At 41.0% G+C, this 18,148-nt stretch overlaps 3 protein-coding genes across 3 annotated transcripts; 1 reads left to right on the forward strand and 2 right to left on the reverse strand.

The window, feature by feature from the left end:
* Nucleotides 1-2,135: 2,135 nt before the first annotated feature.
* On the forward strand, nucleotides 2,136-6,914 carry LOC127973114 (signal recognition particle receptor subunit beta). Its single transcript, XM_052577183.1, has 7 exons — nucleotides 2,136-2,366; nucleotides 2,534-2,628; nucleotides 2,704-2,781; nucleotides 2,894-2,976; nucleotides 3,215-3,351; nucleotides 3,640-3,694; nucleotides 6,403-6,914. The coding sequence occupies exons 1-7, from the start codon at nucleotides 2,225-2,227 to the stop codon at nucleotides 6,608-6,610; spliced, it is 798 nt and encodes a 265-aa protein (XP_052433143.1). The 5' UTR covers nucleotides 2,136-2,224; the 3' UTR covers nucleotides 6,611-6,914.
* Nucleotides 6,915-7,012: 98 nt separating this feature from the next.
* On the reverse strand, nucleotides 7,013-10,936 carry wdr53 (WD repeat domain 53). Its single transcript, XM_052577168.1, has 3 exons — nucleotides 10,846-10,936; nucleotides 9,582-10,071; nucleotides 7,013-8,743 (listed from the first exon to the last, which is right to left on the reverse strand). Exons 2-3 carry the CDS (start codon nucleotides 10,068-10,070, stop codon nucleotides 8,114-8,116), a joined length of 1,119 nt encoding a protein of 372 aa, XP_052433128.1. The 5' UTR covers nucleotide 10,071; nucleotides 10,846-10,936; the 3' UTR covers nucleotides 7,013-8,113.
* A 130-nt stretch (nucleotides 10,937-11,066) lies between these two features.
* Nucleotides 11,067-17,623, reverse strand: panx1a (pannexin 1a). Its single transcript, XM_052577159.1, has 6 exons — nucleotides 17,207-17,623; nucleotides 15,905-16,029; nucleotides 13,413-13,621; nucleotides 12,628-13,129; nucleotides 12,273-12,429; nucleotides 11,067-11,731 (listed from the first exon to the last, which is right to left on the reverse strand). Exons 1-6 carry the CDS (start codon nucleotides 17,388-17,390, stop codon nucleotides 11,655-11,657), a joined length of 1,254 nt encoding a protein of 417 aa, XP_052433119.1. The 5' UTR covers nucleotides 17,391-17,623; the 3' UTR covers nucleotides 11,067-11,654.
* Nucleotides 17,624-18,148: the final 525 nt, after the last annotated feature.

Here is an 18,148-nt window from a genome sequence, read left to right on the forward strand (position 1 = left end):
ATATCAGCATTTTTGATCAAAAGAAATCCAGCATGATGGAAACATGAAAAATCGTACTGACCACCCCAACGTGTTATTAACTAGATTTTATTAATTGTTTTAATAGATTAATCTCACAATAAAGAAAAAACACATTGCCTAAAAGCTTGCATTTAATTCCAATAGACTATATCTATTGTCCCAACAGCTGAATGTATAAAATGAAAGGATATAAATATAGTGTCAGATGCTTTGTGTCCAAGTATCTAGCACAAAGATAAATAAACCATTCCCACTGATTTGATCATTATAATCATGTATGCAAGATTATATGCATGTATGCTTTAATGTTAATGTTAGTGTTATCTGTGTGCACCGGGGGTCTGAGAGTAACGCAGTTTCGATTCTCTGTATGTATGTACTGTACATGTGGAAGAATTGACAATAAAACAGACTTGAACTTGAACTTGAAGTGAGACAGATCACCCCTGGGCCGGTGTTACAGATTACTGATTTCGATGGTAATAGAGAGGAAAGGATCAACACATGGCTTGCAGAACATCTCATCATGTGAATTACCAGCATCAAACCTTTAAAGCTCCAGTCCGTTTAATAGCTAACCTAGAACTGACACAAGCTAGATGTGACTGATGTGAACAGCTCTCTCTAGTGGACAGAAGCCGCTTCTTCCACACATCTCCATCCTCGGGGAAACAGTGCAGGTGGTCTGGGTATCTGTGGGAAGAAAGAGGAAGAAAGTGTGTGTGTGAACCAGGAACCCCACGCATGAAACACAACTCATGTGAACACACAGCGGTTCAAAACCAGATCAGATGTCACTGAGGAATCTCACACAGGGCCAAAACACTCACTTTGCACAAAATGCAGCACAGTGGCAACCCAGAATCTCACTCAGGCAGCTTTATACAGCACCTGATCACACACACACACACACACACACACACACACACACACACACACACACACACATTTTTGTGCAAATTTTAATGTTTGGGTGAACTATTCCTTAGAAAAAGCCAATCAATGAACTATACTATTCCTTTAATTATTACTAATGTAGTATAAAGAAAAAAATTGTATAAATAGCTTCATAAAAATAATAATACTTTTCATAGAATAATTACAATACTAATATTTTTTTGTGTGATGTGTGTAATCTCCAACCATACTAGAACTGTAATTTTAACAATGTGTGTGCTGACACCGAGTGTCACTTATTTTGCAAAACGTGAACAAACATGCGTTGAGAGCTTAGTGTAAAGCAGTTAGAATGACCCTGAAATTGAAGAAGATATTGGGGCTGTGTTTTTTCCTGAATATCAGCACCTCTGAAAATGAGGAACAGCCAGGGGTATCATGCTCTTTTGGAAGGCTAAACAAAGTAGTTTCACTTTCACAATGAAACACAGCTTCTCTACGAAATGGCACCGGCGTCAACACATAGAATAAAAGGTACGCCTTCTATTTTGCTTGAGCATCTGGGCAGCATTATGCAAATCTTCCCACACAGTGACGTAGACATGTGGGGCATGTTAGAATGAGTTGTTTTAGGGGGTGTGGAAGAATCTTAACTTTTATCAAGAATATTTCCTTGGATTTTAACTTTAATCTTTACAACTTTGCAGATCTTCTTATGGACCAAGAGCTTGCAACACTCCAAAGAGAAAGAAATAAAAATAAAATTTTATTTATGAATAAAATGATAAATGTCTCGGTACCCAAGATGCAAAATAAAATATGCCCCAGCAATATTAATTAACTTAAAGATTGAAAGGAACACCCAAACGGTAATTACAAACAACTGCGATTGATTTATCCTGGTAAACGATTAGAAAAGTAACACAACACGTCAACCTATTATACCTAATAGTTTAAAAGACATTACATTGAAAATACACAATGAGGAAACATAATATGTATATCTATCTATACATAAAAAAAACAGTTAATGCTAATTATACATTGTAACTTGTGTCAACTTATTTTATTTCCATGGTCAGCTGAATGAGCGCTACTATGGCATAGGTTAGCTCATTAATATTAACTATTTTCCGCACCTCAAACCTCCAGCCGGATTGGCCAGTAACGATCGCGTATGCTTATTAATATTCATGAGGCCAGCCGTCACCGTAGTAGAATGCGGAAGTTCGCAGGTCGCTGAAGTTAGTACACGTGTCATTCACTTCCGCTGTCTTCTGTTGGCACTCCATGCCCGGTCTCAAACATGGACGAGAAGATTCATATAGATCTGGAGGATTTCTCCGAGGAGCAGTTCATGGAGAGCTTCCTGAAAGAGATTCAGAGTGAAGAAGGCGTCTTCATCCTCGGGATATTAGTGTCTCTAGCGCTCGTGCTGCTCACCATCGGTAACCGCTTTATTAATAAATTAGGCATATCACAGCAAACATTCATAATATGCATTATTATAATTAGCCAGTATAACTATTACTATTATTATTATTATTCCTCTCCCTTAAAAGGGATGAACTGCTTATATGGTTGATTTTTTCATGCTCTCTTTCTGAAATCGTAGTGTTTTTTGGGAATTTCTGGGGCTCCAGTAAAGCGAGGACCGCTGTGCTGCTGTTGGGACTCTGTGACTCCGGGAAAACTCTTCTGTTCACTCGAGTAAGTTACTACTCTCGGATTCTTACAAAATACACTCATTAGACTGGAAATGATGTGCTGTGTTATATTCCCCAGTTATTGCTAGGGAAGTTTGTAAGAACACAGACGTCCATCACAGAGAGCAGCGCCACATACAAGAGCAAAAATGACAGAGTAAGTCATTTCATATCATGACAGCTGTGTGCATTTGATGTTATGAGGCACTTAAGTGGATTTTAAGTATGCAATTGAATTGAAAACACACTGGATGTTTCTGAAATTGCAGGGTGGCAGCTGGACTCTTGTTGATGTTCCTGGTCATGAAAGTTTAAGAGTTCAGATTGTGGAGAAGTACAAGGCCCTGGCTCGGTGAGTTATGAATATAGATGAGCTTTTCTGATTGACCTCTGAATGTGGATGAAGGCCTGTGTTTTCGTGGATCGTCTCCGGTTCTGTATTCCTGAAGATGCATCATAAACGATCCTGTTGTCTTCTTGCTCTGCTGTGAATTTTCAGCTGTTCAGTCATTTCTCAGTGCTTCTAGCTGCTAGATGTTCAGAGAAAGATGTCTTGGTTGAGTGACTGAACAATCTTTGGTGGATTCCAGAGCAGTTGTGTTTGTGGTGGACAGCAGCGTCTTCCAGAAGGACATCAGAGACGTGGCTGAGTTTCTCTACTCCATCCTCACAGACAACGTGGTGGCAAAAAATGCCCCGACACTTGTGGTAGCCTGCAACAAACAAGGTGATTGTTGACTTGAACATTCTCAGTTAAATACAGTCCATGCTGCTAAAAGTGAGAATCATTCTGTGCATCAAAGAGAAAACACAGAACATTGTTTGCTCTAGATTTATAGAGTTGTAATGATTTAGTGCGAACGTAAGCGTTGACTTGCTTTAATATGTTTCCATTGTGAGTCTGAACACTGCACCACTAATGAAATGTTATTTTATTAAATACGCATTTTACAAATATACATGCAAATAGAGGGATTTCATATGTTTGTTTTCTTTCTTTTATTGATTATTGTAGATATCACTATGGCGAAATCAGCTAAATTAATTCAGCAGCAGTTGGAGAAGGAGATGTGAGTATTCACTTGTTTCTGTCTCCGTGATATAAATGTTGAAGTGCCCTTATTATGCTTATTTACAAGTTCCTCATTATTTCGGTACTCTGCTAAAATGCATTTACATAATTAACAGTATTTTTCTAATACTGTTCATTGCACCAGTCAAAGCAGACTGGGCTTTTCAGAAGTACAAGCTTTAAGGATTCAGCAGATAGACTGTGGTCCTGCGCGACGAGTGTTACTGTAAAAGAGCGACTGTGGTCCTGTGCGCGACGAGTGTTACTGTAACAGATCGACTGTGGTCCTGTGCGCGATGAGTGTTACTGTAACAGATCGACTGTGGTCCTGAGAGCGACGAGTGTTACTGTAACAGAGCGACTGTGGTCCTGTGCGCGACGAGTGTTACTGTAACAGATCGACTGTGGTCCTGTGCGCGACGAGTGTTACTGTAACAGATCGACTGTGGTCCTGAGAGCGACGAGTGTTACTGTAACAGATCGACTGTGGTCCTGAGAGCGACGAGTGTTACTGTAACAGATCGACTGTGGTCCTGTGCGCGACGAGTGTTACTGTAACAGATCGACCGTGGTCCTGTGCACGACGGAGTGTTACTGTAACAGAGCGACTGTGGTCCTGTGCGCGACGGAGTGTTACTGTAACAGATCGACAGTGGTCCTGTGTGCGACAAGTGTTACTGTAACAGATCGACAGTGGTCCTGTGTGCGACGAGTGTTACTGTAACAGATCGACAGTGGTCCTGTGTGCGACGGAGTGTTACTGTAACAGAGCGACTGTGGTCCTGTGCGCGACGGAGTGTTACTGTAACAGAGCGACTGTGGTCCTGTGCGCGATGGAGTGTTACTGTAACAGAGCGACTGTGGTCCTGTGCGCGACAAGTGTTACTGTAACAGATCGACAGTGGTCCTGGTGTGACAAGTGTTACTGTAACAGATCGACAGTGGTCCTTTGTGCGACGGAGTGTTACTGTAACAGATCGACTGTGGTCCTGTGCGCGACGAATGTTACTGTAACAGATCGACAGTGGTCCTGTGCGCGACAAGTGCTACTGTAACAGAGCGACTGTGGTCCTGTGCGCGATGAGTGTTACTGTAACAGAGCGACTGTGGTCCTGTGCACGACGAGTGTTACTGTAACAGATCGACAGTGGTCCTGTGCACGACGGAGTGTTACTGTAACAGATCGACAGTGGTCCTGTGTGCGACGAGTGTTACTGTAACAGATCGACAGTGGTCCTGTGCACGACGGAGTGTTACTGTAACAGATCGACAGTGGTCCTGTGCACGACGGAGTGTTACTGTAACAGATCGACAGTGGTCCTGTATGCGACAAGTGTTACTGTAACAGAGAGACTGTGGTCCTGTGTGCGACGAGTGTTACTGTAACAGATCGACAGTGGTCCTGTGTGCGACAAGTGTTACTGTAACAGATCGACAGTGGTCCTGTGTGCGACAAGTGTTACTGTAACAGAGCGACAGTGGTCCTGTGTGCGACAAGTGTTACTGTAACAGATCGACAGTGGTCCTGTGTGCGACAAGTGTTACTGTAACAGATCGACAGTGGTCCTGTGTGCGACAAGTGTTACTGTAACAGAGCGACAGTGGTCCTGTGTGCGACAAGTGTTACTGTAACAGATCGACAGTGGTCCTGTGCGCGACGGAGTGTTACTGTAACAGAGCGACTGTGGTCCTGTGCGCGACAAATGTTACTGTAACAGATCGACAGTGGTCCTGTGTGCGACAAGTGTTACTGTAACAGATCGACAGTGGTCCTGTGTGCGACAAGTGTTACTGTAACAGAGCGACTGTGGTCCTGTGTGCGACGAGTGTTACTGTAACAGATCGACTGTGGTCCTGAGAGCGACGAATGTTACTGTAACAGATTGACTGTGGTCCTGTGCGCGATGAGTATTACTGTAACAGATCGACCGTGGTCCTGTGCAAGACGGAGTGTTACTGTAACAGAGCGACCGTGGTCCTGTGCGCGACGAGTGTTACTGTAACAGATCGACTGTGGTCCTGAGAGCGACGAATGTTACTGTAACAGATTGACTGTGGTCCTGTGCGCGACGAGTGTTACTGTAACAGATCGACCGTGGTCCTGTGCAAGACGGAGTGTTACTGTAACAGAGCGACTGTGGTCCTGTGCGCGACGAATGTTACTGTAACAGATCGACTGTGGTCCTGAGAGCGACGAGTGTTACTGTAACAGATTGACCGTGGTCCTGTGCGTGACCAGTGTTATTGTAACAGAGCGACTGTGGTCCTGAGAGCAACGAGTGTTACTGTAACAGATTGACTGTGGTCCTGTGCGTGACGAGTGTTACTGTAAAAGATTGACTGTGGTCCTGAGAGCGACGAGTGTTACCGTAACAGATCGACTGTGGTCCAGAGAGCTACGAGTGTTACCGTAACAGATCGACTGTGGTCCTGAGAGCGACGAGTGTTACTGTAACAGATGGACTGTGGTCCTGAGAACAGATCGACTGTGGTCCTGAGAGCGACGAGTGTTACTGTAACAGATCGACTGTGGTCCTGAGAGCGACGAGTGTTACTGTAACAGATAGACTGTGGTACTGTGTGTGACGTGCGTTACTGTAACAGAGCGACTGGTCGTATGTGTGACGTGCGTTACTGTAACAGATAGACTGTGGTCCTGTGTGCGACGAGTGTTACTGTAACAGCTCGACTATGTGTCCTCCACAGGAATACTCTGAGAGTGACGCGCTCCGCTGCTCTCTCCTCTCAGGACGGGGCTGATGGGGGATCTGTGTATCTGGGGAAGAGAGGCAGAGATTTTGAGTTCTCTCAGCTGCCCGGTCGAGTGGAGTTCATCGAGTGCAGCGCACGAGGAAGTAAAGAAGATGGAGATGCTGACATCGAAGCTCTGGAGAAGTGCCTGGCCAAGCTCTGACGAGCTCAAATCTCCACAACTAGAATCAAGATCACTCAGAAACTCATGTAGAGCAGCTTCTCTGGATTTTTTTTCTTTCTTCAGTGTTGTACCAATCCAGGAGTATACAGCATGTCCTACAGATACAGCACACTGAAAGTTAAACCACAATCAATGTATTCGGTATGAAACGGAATGGCATTTTGATCACTTTTTGAGTTCAAACTGGAGCCAGGTCAACATTGTACTTCTATTCAACTCTGTTGTATATTGTTTCGCTAGAAGCAAGTGTGAGTGTAAATTATATTAAAGATGGCTAAATGACTGCTTGTTACTTTACTGAAGCTTTCCAGGTTAAAAACAAGCAAGTTCAGCTCTTTGAGACCTGAGACTGATTTCAAATCATTCAATAAGTAAAACAACTAAATGTCTGTAAAGTTTATTCAACATGGAGGTAATAGGACTCAAAGCAATAACATCAGCATTGATGGATGGTGAAATGGCACTTTAGACGACAAGGAGAAGTCTGAGTATATTCCTTAAATGAGGTTTACTCAAAACAATTTGTTCTGAGTAGATGGATAAGTAAAATTTTTGGTTCTAATAACTAAGGTACTTTCAGGTTAAGTAGCCATTGCAAATTACTCTGAGATATTTTCTGTATGCATACATCTGGACATGATGCATCTTTACCATGTTATTATTGTCAGGTGACCTACAACATCAGTTGTGTTTTCCCACCATTTACAAATCCTCTCCCATGGCATCATGGGATAGTAGAGTATCTGTAGGATGCACATGACAGAAGCTCTGCAGAAGTAGTTCAGTTTCCAGGTGACGTGCACTCCTCTTCACTCGTAAGCTCAAGATAAAGTTGGTCAAACAAGCAGGAAAGAAAAACTCATTCACATGCATTAGTGACACTGAAAACTGGACTGTAACTGCTTTTATAAGTAAGCTTTTAGCCTATCTGTACATGAGTTTTTTTTTCTGGAAACTTATTTTAACTTCAATACATGTAAAAGACAAATATGGTCATTTTCACTCCACCACGTTACTATCAAGGTCCTTGACGTAGTTACAATGGAGCAGCTTTGAAAGTCAGTGGGTGATTTTTTTTGTTTTGAGGTCACTACCATCCTGCTTTTGTGGGGCATTAAATAAAACTTTTTTCTTTCTGTTAGTTTTTAACATTCAAAAGCTTTTAATTCCAAAGTTACTACAAGCTAGTTGGTGTATTCAGAAGGTCTAATATTGTTAGTTGCTTCAGAGGCATTACAAGTATTACATACAGCAATAATAAAACAGTGCATTGACATGAAAAAGGAAATGTACTTTTGGGAATTAAGTACTTTTTACATGCAAGTTATTCTGTACTTTGACTCAAGTCATGGAGTACTTGGTCCACCTCTGAAAACTGGCAAAATCAGACCAAAAGATGAGCAAGAAATGACTGCGGAAAGCATAATCTGAGCTGTAGATCTTGCATTAAGTTGACATGATTTTAAAAGGATTTCCCACACATTATAGTTCATCCAGTGAATACACCGATGGATTGGGGCTTTGGTCTGTTACCAGCAGACTCGGCTTTCCCTTTAACACAGCTGGACAAACCCAGTTCACCTTCTCCCCGTGATTAAAAGACCGTTTTGGTTCGGGTTTCCCATGTGTCTCTGAAGCACTGCCAGCTTCTGCTTCCTCGCCGCTCATCTGTTGTTTCTGGTGTTGAGCTCCAGACGCTGCCTTCGCTCTGGCTTTAGCTTTCTTCTTGCGACTTTTGTTCTTCCTCTCATTGGCCACCAGAGCATTTTCACTGAGGTCCCAGAGAGCCACGAGGCCGTCGTTTCCTCCGGTGGCCAGCCAGTACGGATGGGACAGGAAGCTGATGAAGTGAGCCTGTGATGCTCCCTGACAGTGAGCCTTGAACATCCCTCGTTCCCTGAGCCTGGAGTCCTCAGACACCCGCAGGAGGTGTATGAAGCCATCCTCAGCAGCACAGGCCAGCAGGTCACCGCAGGACGTGACATCAACACAGTGTGCGAGAGGAGGGTTGAACATCTGGCCCGCTCTCTGAGGACCAGCGTCTTCTCCCTGTGTGTGCTGCAGACTGTAGGTCCAGAGCGGACGCACCTTTGGCAGGTTCCACAGCATCACCTGCGAGATGGGAAACACAAACCAGACACACCATCTCATTCAGCATCACACGCTGGATTTGCAGCGAAGGGGCCGGTTCCATTAATAAAGTATGCTGACTTTAACAATCTTCATTGCAATATATGCCATTACTGTGTATTCAAAAATGGGGAAAAAGGGGAAAGTTTTTTCTTCAAGTTTGCATGTGTGTAACTCAAGAAATATTAAATATATCTTAATGGCCTTTTAGATTTTGGGTCTCGACAAACTTTCTTTTTGCTATTTTAATTATTAAAGGCCCTGCATGCTTCAGTTCGAGATATGTTGGGATCTAAATATGGCTCTGGGAACATATTGTTCATTTTCAGTGGTCAGAAACCAAATGTGGGTCACTTTACATACAGACGAAACTTCATTTTTTTTTTAGGAGGAATGTCTGAAGAACAAATATCAATCGACACCTGAGATGTATTTTGTTCCCACTATTAAAATAAAAAAAAAGACCTGTTTGAAAGACATTATTTTTTCCAACGTTTGTGTGCTTGTAACTCAAGTTTCATAAAAACATATCTTAATATCTTTCTTAAGAAACCCCATACATGCCTTAAAAAAATAATGGTCATGCTTAATTTAAATTCTCGCCATTAACTGGGACTTTTGTCTCAATAAACTTCTAATTTGCTGCTGAATTACAGTTAGGTAGCCTAGTCGTCAAGTTAAGGATGTAGAATATGGGCATGCTGAATGTGCTTTATAAATACTGATAAACAGCCAATATGTAAATAATAGACACGGCTAATAATGTGAACACATCAGAGACTGCTGCTCTTCACAGGACCTGCCCCAGGGTCTCTCTCACCTGCATGTCGAGGCCTGCAGACACTAAACTCTGAGGCCGGTGAGGTCGGAAGGTCACGGACGAGCAGATGTTGTGGTGTTTCCTCAGCGTGCGGATGACTGTCTCCAGCTGGAGGTCGATGACCCTCACGGCTCCAGAGTCGTCAGCAGCAGCGAGCAGAGCCCCGCTCGGGTTCACAGACACACAGTTGATCTCCTCCTCGCCCACGTCTGTCAGCTCCGTCACGGCCGTCTTCAGGTTCCTGGTGTCTAGTGCACTAACCGTGCGTCCGTGAGAGGCGTACAGCACGCAGGGGCTCGACGGTGAGAAAGCCAGACTTGTGACATCATCTCCAGCGCCCAGGTGCAGTTTAGAGACTGGTGACCCATCATGAGTCCACAGGGTCAGCTCTCCTCCCTCCGCTCCGGTGACCACCACAGACTCAGACTCAGAGGAGACTCCAGCACAGAGCACAGCCGTGGAGTGACCCCCGGCCCATGTGTGTGCCATCCTGCGCTCACACACACACACACACACACACACACACACACGGTCAACAACACTGTCAGGGTTACAGAACCTTGTTTCAAGTGACACGCTCCTTTGTAATTTAGAAGGAAATTAATCCATTTATTTAGTATTTTTCTCACTTATAAAACAGAGGGAGGCTGATCTGAGGCCAAACCTGAGTGTAATGCCTTGTTCTGTTGAAATGTGATATTCATCTCCAAACAAAACTGTTTGGTTACCAAAATATAAAAAACTTGAGGGTGAGAAAACGATGACTGATTTTCATTTTGGAGTGAACTATCCCTTTAATAGATCAACACAGGACAGACTGGAGAAAGACTTTTGATGGGACTCTGTTTTAATTATTTTTTGTCTTATATTTTGTCTTAATAGTGTAGATTAGTAAAGCAACAATGCAGCCATCATAGTCAACACATCTACTTAATCTCTATGAATATTTTATAGACTTTAGAATGATAATAAAGTCATGAACCATATGAAATAGCACCAGTGGAAACAAGGCTTATGAGAACTGTTGCCAGTGTTATCGTGGAAAGAGCTGATTCTCAGCGTGGTGACTAAAAAAGTAAAGTAAACTGAGAGAAGCTTCTGAGCAATGGAGATTGTAAACACGTTAACGTCAGTCGTCTTCATTCAGCATTTAGAACATTACCTAGATAACGAATTAAATGCGTTATGCTTTTATATTATTGTTAGCGATAATTAAAATCTTTTTTTTGTTCCACACAAACAACGATTATTAAACTCCACAAACCTGTTACGAGCTGCACACTCCTGCGCGAGCTGATGACGTACGCTTCACTTGTCGTCTGCTGATGACGTTGCAGGCGCGTTACGTAACGAGTCTTAAAATAATTTTAAATTTGTTCATTTTAATTTATATTATGAATTGTACATTTATGAATAAAATATTTTTTTTTACGTTTTTGACATACAAACATATGACAGCAACTGTACCCGAGGAAAGAAACGGAAAAAAGAAAAAAAATCTTTTTTTATTTTTCAGAACAAAGACACAAAACATGATTCACACAAGTATTAAAAATGCCATGGATGCAGAAAACAAATGGACAAATCAATCTGCGCAGAAACGGCAGATAATCCAATTTCATCCTCTTCCCACAATTCACATTTCAAAAAGATTCTCAGATTAACATTTTCATTCAGTTTATTACGTTTTCCTCATTATTTCAGAATGAGAGAATCAGCAGACACTCACAGGCAACTTTGGTCTGGTGCGTGACAATGTGAGCATGGACCTGAATAAGTCAGTTTTACAAGTCAAGTAAAGGCATCGTTTCCACACAATAACTCTTCATCTTCTGCTATGAAACTAAGGCAATATAAAGCAGTTCATATCCAACCCCACAAGAAGCACTAAAACAGAATCTGACTGCAGTCTGTGAGTCTTAGTAATGCATTCATCATAAAAGGACGGCATTCTCCCAGTCTTCCTCCATCTATTCCTCTGTGTGCTCCAGATGTTCACACATCTTCCTCTTCCTGTGTGTGCTCCAGGTGTGTGACGCACCACTCTCTGTACACACCACAGCTCAGCTCAGCTCAGATCACCCTCTGACGCACAACCTTCTCTCCATCAGGACTTCTCACGCCAGCATCCTGCAGCAGAGGAGAGACCTCTGGAGAAACACACACACTGAGTCAGTGTCTGATCACTTCACCACTACTCTACCTTAAAGTGCCCCGCTTACACCTTTTTGACTATTGCCTTTCATGTTTTAAATGCCGAACTCGATTTTTCACCTTTTTTTGTAACTGCCTTGTTTTTTCTTTCTTTCCTATGTTATATTTTATGATATTATCTTGAGCTCTAAAGGTATTCTGTGTGTGCGTGAAAGTACGTTGTTTATGTTTTTTTTCTTCCTCAATTATATTTACACAAAATAGTAGCCAGTGTTATTTTTACACTTAATCAGGTGAGTGTATCGTGACTGTTTAAATGCACCTCGTTGAAGTGTCAGTGCACTTGTGAGGTGTTTTAATGTAAAGCCATGTGAGAACAAGGCGAACTATTTTCCACTATATTTTGGATTGCCCTAGCATTATACGTTTTTTTTTTAATGAACTAAGAAATCATGCATCCAAAGAGCACCAATTTATTAACTTTATACCCCTGTAAAAAAATTATATTGCATATTTTTGATGTATAAAGTACCGCACCTTTCATTTCAATGTCACCATTGTTGGTGCTGTTGATTTTCTGGTCCTTTCCTGTCAATCTGCCGTCCACCACATCGGTCTTAACCTGTCCAAGAGTCTGCAACAGCTGCAAGGCGTCAAACGAGTCCTCTCCCTGCTCTTTTAACAACTCCAACACCTGCAAACATAAAACACACACATTAAAAAACTCTCTCTTACACCAAAAACAATATGAATTTAAACAAATGCATTTTGAAATTGGATGTAGCAGTTTATGATTAAATGACTAAACTGGATGAATGAATAAATCTTTACGATGTACTATTATACCCAAAGAATGGAGCAGAGAGACTATAGGCATCACACATCAACACACCTTCAGACACTTATAACTCTTCAGCTCACTGAGGTTCTCCTCCAGAAACAGCAGGTAGAGTGCTTGATCATCCCAGGTCACCGGTCCAAACTGCATTACCCCTATAGTGGGTAACATCTCATAGGGTTTCAAGAAGCCCAAGGTCCTTCTGAACGGAACCAACATGGCGTACAAGCACAATGGCACCAGCAGCAGATACACACACAGATTGATGTAGCTCAGGAGCTGAAAAATGCCCACAGCGACTAGCTTGCACTGCATGGCCGGAGGAACTGAGGAGTCGTTGAGAACCGCTCCGGTGCGGATGTCACATTGAAACTCATCTGTGAAGGAGAGATGGATGTAAAAGCAGAGGTAGATGCAGGCTAGCACGAGGGCCAGGAAAGTGATGGTGCGGCAGAGGAGGTATCGGATCAGTAATCCTCGAGAGAAGCGCTTGGTCCTCAGGTACTGCTCCACCAGAGGATATTTAAAGTAGCTCTCGGTAAGATCTCTCACAGAGCTGAAGAAGAAAAAAACATGCAAGAATAACAGGATTGAAATGTTATGGGTGTGTAATAGGAATGGTATGATTGGTGAGAGATGGAAGTGAAAAGAAAAAAGTTTGTGAAAAAGCAACTTTTATAGAAACGTAATGTTGGGAGGGTAGCTTGAGTGTGTGTGTGTGTATTTCAATAGCCATGTGACAGCCCTGTGTGCTCTGAAAGTACATCAAGAAGAACTGCCAGACGTGTGTGTGTGTGTGTGTGTGTGTGTGTGTGTGTGTGTGTGTGTGTCCAGTTTACCTGTGTGAGTCCATGCGGGCTGACTCGGTGTCCAGTTTTCCTGCTGTGTAAAGGCATTTCGACAGTTTGACGGCTCTGTTATAGGACCGATCCAGTTCTTCCATTATAAAGGTCAGATCAGAAGAAAGCACTGGAGCTCCTGTGAAGCGCCAATACAACGCCGGCAAATAAACTGATACTGCCACCAGCAGCAGCACATAAGGGAAGAACTGCAGAGAGAGGGGAGAGAAGTGCAGTTTAGGGCCTAATAATATTTGTGTGAGCTGCTGTGTGGCTCGGACGGGTGACAGGCACGATGGGTTGCATGTCCATTTAGCCAACACTATTTCAACAAATTCTGTCACACGGTCTGTTTTTGTAAACAAGTTGGGCTGCGTGTTTGTTAATTGTTTTAAATGCATTAGCTCAGAATGCCTAATGGTTAAATGCTTGAGTAACATGAAAAAATAAATGATTTTTGTCTACTACTTGTAGAAGATTTAATGCGGGTGCAGTTTGGGTCACTGTTTTTATGCAGTTGAGTCAAGTTTGGGTATTGAATTAAATTAGCGTTGCTGTCGGATAGCAGGGTGGGTGCAGGTTTATCAAACAGGACTCTTTCCTACAATACATTCATGATTTTGTTTGGGAAAAAAAATGTTCTTTATCATAGTTTGAAGTAAATAAAACTTAGTTTCTTTATGAAGCCTCTTTAGACTTTTGTATGTTTGGATACAATCATTATTTTAGCAATTTATGTGGCAAAAATGTACACACCTTTAAGTAACGAGGGAGAAAAAATAAAATATTTCTGTTTGGTATTGTCTCAGCTTTTGCATATCTTCACACAAACTTTAGAGATGTAATCTGACTGTTAACACTTTGCATTGGTAAATGAAGAAGTGTTAAATCAATCACATGTCCAATACGGAGTGCCACAAGGCTCTATTTTAGGACCTTTTTAGTTTTAGTTTTAGGATAAACAGCTTTATATTTCCTCAAAGCTGCATAATATTTAAAGTTAAGATAATAGTCATTTTATACTGAATAACTCAAAATTAAAACACTAATTAGACTGAGAACACAACAGGTCTTGCCAAAAAAAGTTAAGCCACACATTAATATAATAACGTTATGTAGCAAATTAGCTCAAAAGAGAAATGTATATAAATAATAACAATTATGTTTAATTACAACTATTTAAATCAGGTAGCAGGACCAGAGACTTCTGTAATTTGTGCACAGAAGTTTTATTAACTAAATGCTAACACACAGTTAATATAAACAAACAAACAAATAAACATACATACAAAATGCAATGCAATGAAGCCATTAAAGAAACCAGAGAATGCAGTTATGGGAAATGAGTCGGAGTTTTCCATAGTATTAGGTTTAGTATTAGCTGTAGAATGCCTCAAGCATTTGATGGAAATGTTACGCTCCTCAACATATACTGTTATGGTGCTACAAACATGTTAACGACATGCTAGTCACTAGCTAATCATGCTACCAACATGCTAGTTTACTATTTCTTATCTATCTATCCGTCTATTAATCTACATATTTTTCTAATAGATTTTATTGCCTTCAAAACTACTTCAAATTAGTTCAACCTGAAAACCCTCAAACTTTAAGCTTTTAAAACAACGTAAAACTTTCCGGCTAGGCTTCTCTGCCTACAAACTTTACTATCTAGTTTGCATATGTAACTGGACTGGATGTTGATGCAAAGACTACTAAAGGGTCCTATAACACTAATATGTAGCATAAGTATCCACATATAATATAAACTCTCAATTAGATCATCCGAAGATGAATTCAGAGACCCTACATGAAATCAAAAGCATACATAAAACAGTATATAATACAAAACACAATATACAATACAGTAATAATACACACAGTGACCTGAGGATATGTGAAATGAAGGTCAAAGAAAGGGCTGTCTGTGAATGAGAGTCATTCATGCTAAATGAATAAAGAGTTGTTCTGCCTGTATTCTTTAGGGCAATGAAACCAATGTTATCATCATGAACCAGAGGCCCGTTCTGCTTTTCTGAGGTGTCTGATGCATTTCTGGGTAAGAGTCCATAGACGCTCATAGTTGGCTTGTTGTTATAAGTCCTCTTTCACCACGCGCTCATAATTATTAAATTAAATCTTGCATCCTCCAAAAAGTATGTTAGGTTTCGTCTGGGACAGAGGAAGTGTTACTTAGATCAGCCACTTAACATTTGTATTGTTTTACCACTATATTATTTAAAATACACAGCATGGTTTTTAAATGATATTTTCAGATGGGGGTCTTTACCTATGCATGAAAAGACAATACCCATCAGGAACTAATGAATCTGAGGGCACATTAGAAATGTGTGAGAGCGTGTTATAGTCTATGAGATGTTATAATCAGATATGAGGTGCTAATGCAGCATGCACTGCTGAGTATCTCTTCAGCTAGCACACATAAATCCTGAGGAGAACCCAGTAAAGAGTGCAAGTGTTGGGTGGTGTACCTTGTGCAGCCACAGCGGCAGTCCTCCTGTGTCCTGTGTCTGCACTGCAGCCCAGCAGAACGAATCCACATACGCTGCCTGACGCCACGAGAACTTCGTCGGGGAGAAACAACTAATCTGTGTACCTACAGGAAAGAGAATCGGATATTTTAGACTTTTGCATCTTTTCTTTAAAGCTTGAACGTGAACATATATCTTACATTTTCACATCCTGTTCCTCATTCGGGACATTGACAACAAAAAATAGCCCTACGCTTTTTTTATTTGTATATTAAAGAAAAATTAATAACTGATCAAAATAAAACGTAAAACAAGTCGCACACAAGATCAGTAATCTTAAGATATGACAACAGTCAGGTCTTTCAGGTTTCTGTGCTAAAATATGCAGTGTGTAAAACTTCCTCATTAGGAAACAACACAAACGGGGGACCAGCTGGAGAAAAACTAAACAAAAATAAACTGTTAAAACGTCATTTGATACTGTTTTGGCTGCTATGATGGGCTCAGTGCTAAAATGTTTTCTGCAGATAATTAAACACCAAAAAAAAGCATTTCATTTTCATCTGATACACTAACTCAAACATTTGTGCTTGTAATTTTTTTACATCAGTTGCCTTACTATATGAGAACAATCTCACTTTAACATTTACGTTAGCTGTTATTGATCAAAGTCAAATGATTCCAGAAACATTATTATTCAAGTTGATCTTATTTGCCATCAAACCGTTTACATTTTTTTGTTTGATGCTAAATAAAAATTACGATTAAAAATAGAAATAGTTTGAAGTGAGACGTAGTAAGTATATTAACTTTTTAATGCAGAACTTCATGTTTAAAATAAAATAATAATTTTGCGATAGTATACAATAAACGTAACTTATATTAATGCAATATACATATATATATATATATATATATATATATATATAAACTTATCAATGTAATGTTCTTAATATAATAACATTCAGCATAATCTGCTGTAACACCTCTGAAGATGAGATACAGTAGCTTTAGCAATCCAGAGCAGATTATGATCAAAGAATAAACTATCATAACTACTTATCCTGAAAGTTACTTCAGAGTTCAGACTGTTTGGAAATGAAAGTCAGTGAAACTCTCTGGAATCCCCCAGGTGTGGTAGTTATACTGGAAACTGATCTGTTATTGAACAGATACTGTATAACAACTACGGTGTAAACAGTGAAAGAACACATGGCACGTGTGCATGCCTTCACTGCTCTCAACACTGCACACATCAGCATCATCCGATGGGAAAGAGTTCCTAGAGAGAGAGATACAGACCGACAGACACCTCCTGGGCGAAGGCGAGAGAGATGAGCAGCAGGGGCAGTCCCACAGCCACACAGGTCACCATCTTATCCAGGGCCAGCTCCAGACGGATGCCTCTGTAGCGGTTCTCTGAGGCGGGCTCCTTCAGCACGAAGTCCGTGAACACATAGTCTGTGGCGGCGTGCGCTATCGCCATCACTCTCCTCTCTTATCACCTAATAAAGTTCTCCAAATCACCAACATCCACACAGCGTTCAACTGACTGAAGAAGGCGCTCAGGAAGTACTCATTCTCCCAATCTGTACTGAATAGCTACAAGCTTTTAACGAATACCGATGTAGATAAGCAAACAACGACACTATTTCCCCAAACATTTAGTTCTTCTTGTTTTTCTTGTTGATCTTCTTCTTCTTCTTCTTCTTCTTCTGGGGTTTAATCGCGGTTGGCAAACAGACGACAGCGCATTCACGCCACCTGCTGGACTGGAGTGTGCACCGTGGATGTAACGGGAATAACCGGAATAACTGAACTCAAGTCAAGTCTGTGGAAGCCGTAGCAATATTCAATTTGGAATGCAATATGCAAAATGACAATGCATTTCTGTATTTACATTTTCCAATACACGGAAGAGAAGACAATGCTGAATAAAGTCGATTTTCGATGCTTCAAAAAAAAAAAATGATTTCGACAATGAGTAGGTCCTGAAACATGTTGTCTAACACCAATAGAGTTCAAAATGTCTATAAATGCTGATCCCAATGCATCTTTTTCTAAACAAAAACAACAATTTCTAAATCCTTTTGAACAGTGTTTCATTAAAAGCATTATATATTGTATCATGACTCAGTGCATTATTCAACAGAGTTTTAAGTGTAATAATTTCCCTATTTCTTCTTCTAACGACCATCCATCTCAGCCACCGTCTAATGAACCACGATCATTTCACGATTGAGG

The sequence above is a fragment of the Carassius gibelio genome, chromosome B15 (assembly GCF_023724105.1).
Source record: "Carassius gibelio isolate Cgi1373 ecotype wild population from Czech Republic chromosome B15, carGib1.2-hapl.c, whole genome shotgun sequence".
Lineage (NCBI taxonomy): Eukaryota > Metazoa > Chordata > Actinopteri > Cypriniformes > Cyprinidae > Carassius > Carassius gibelio.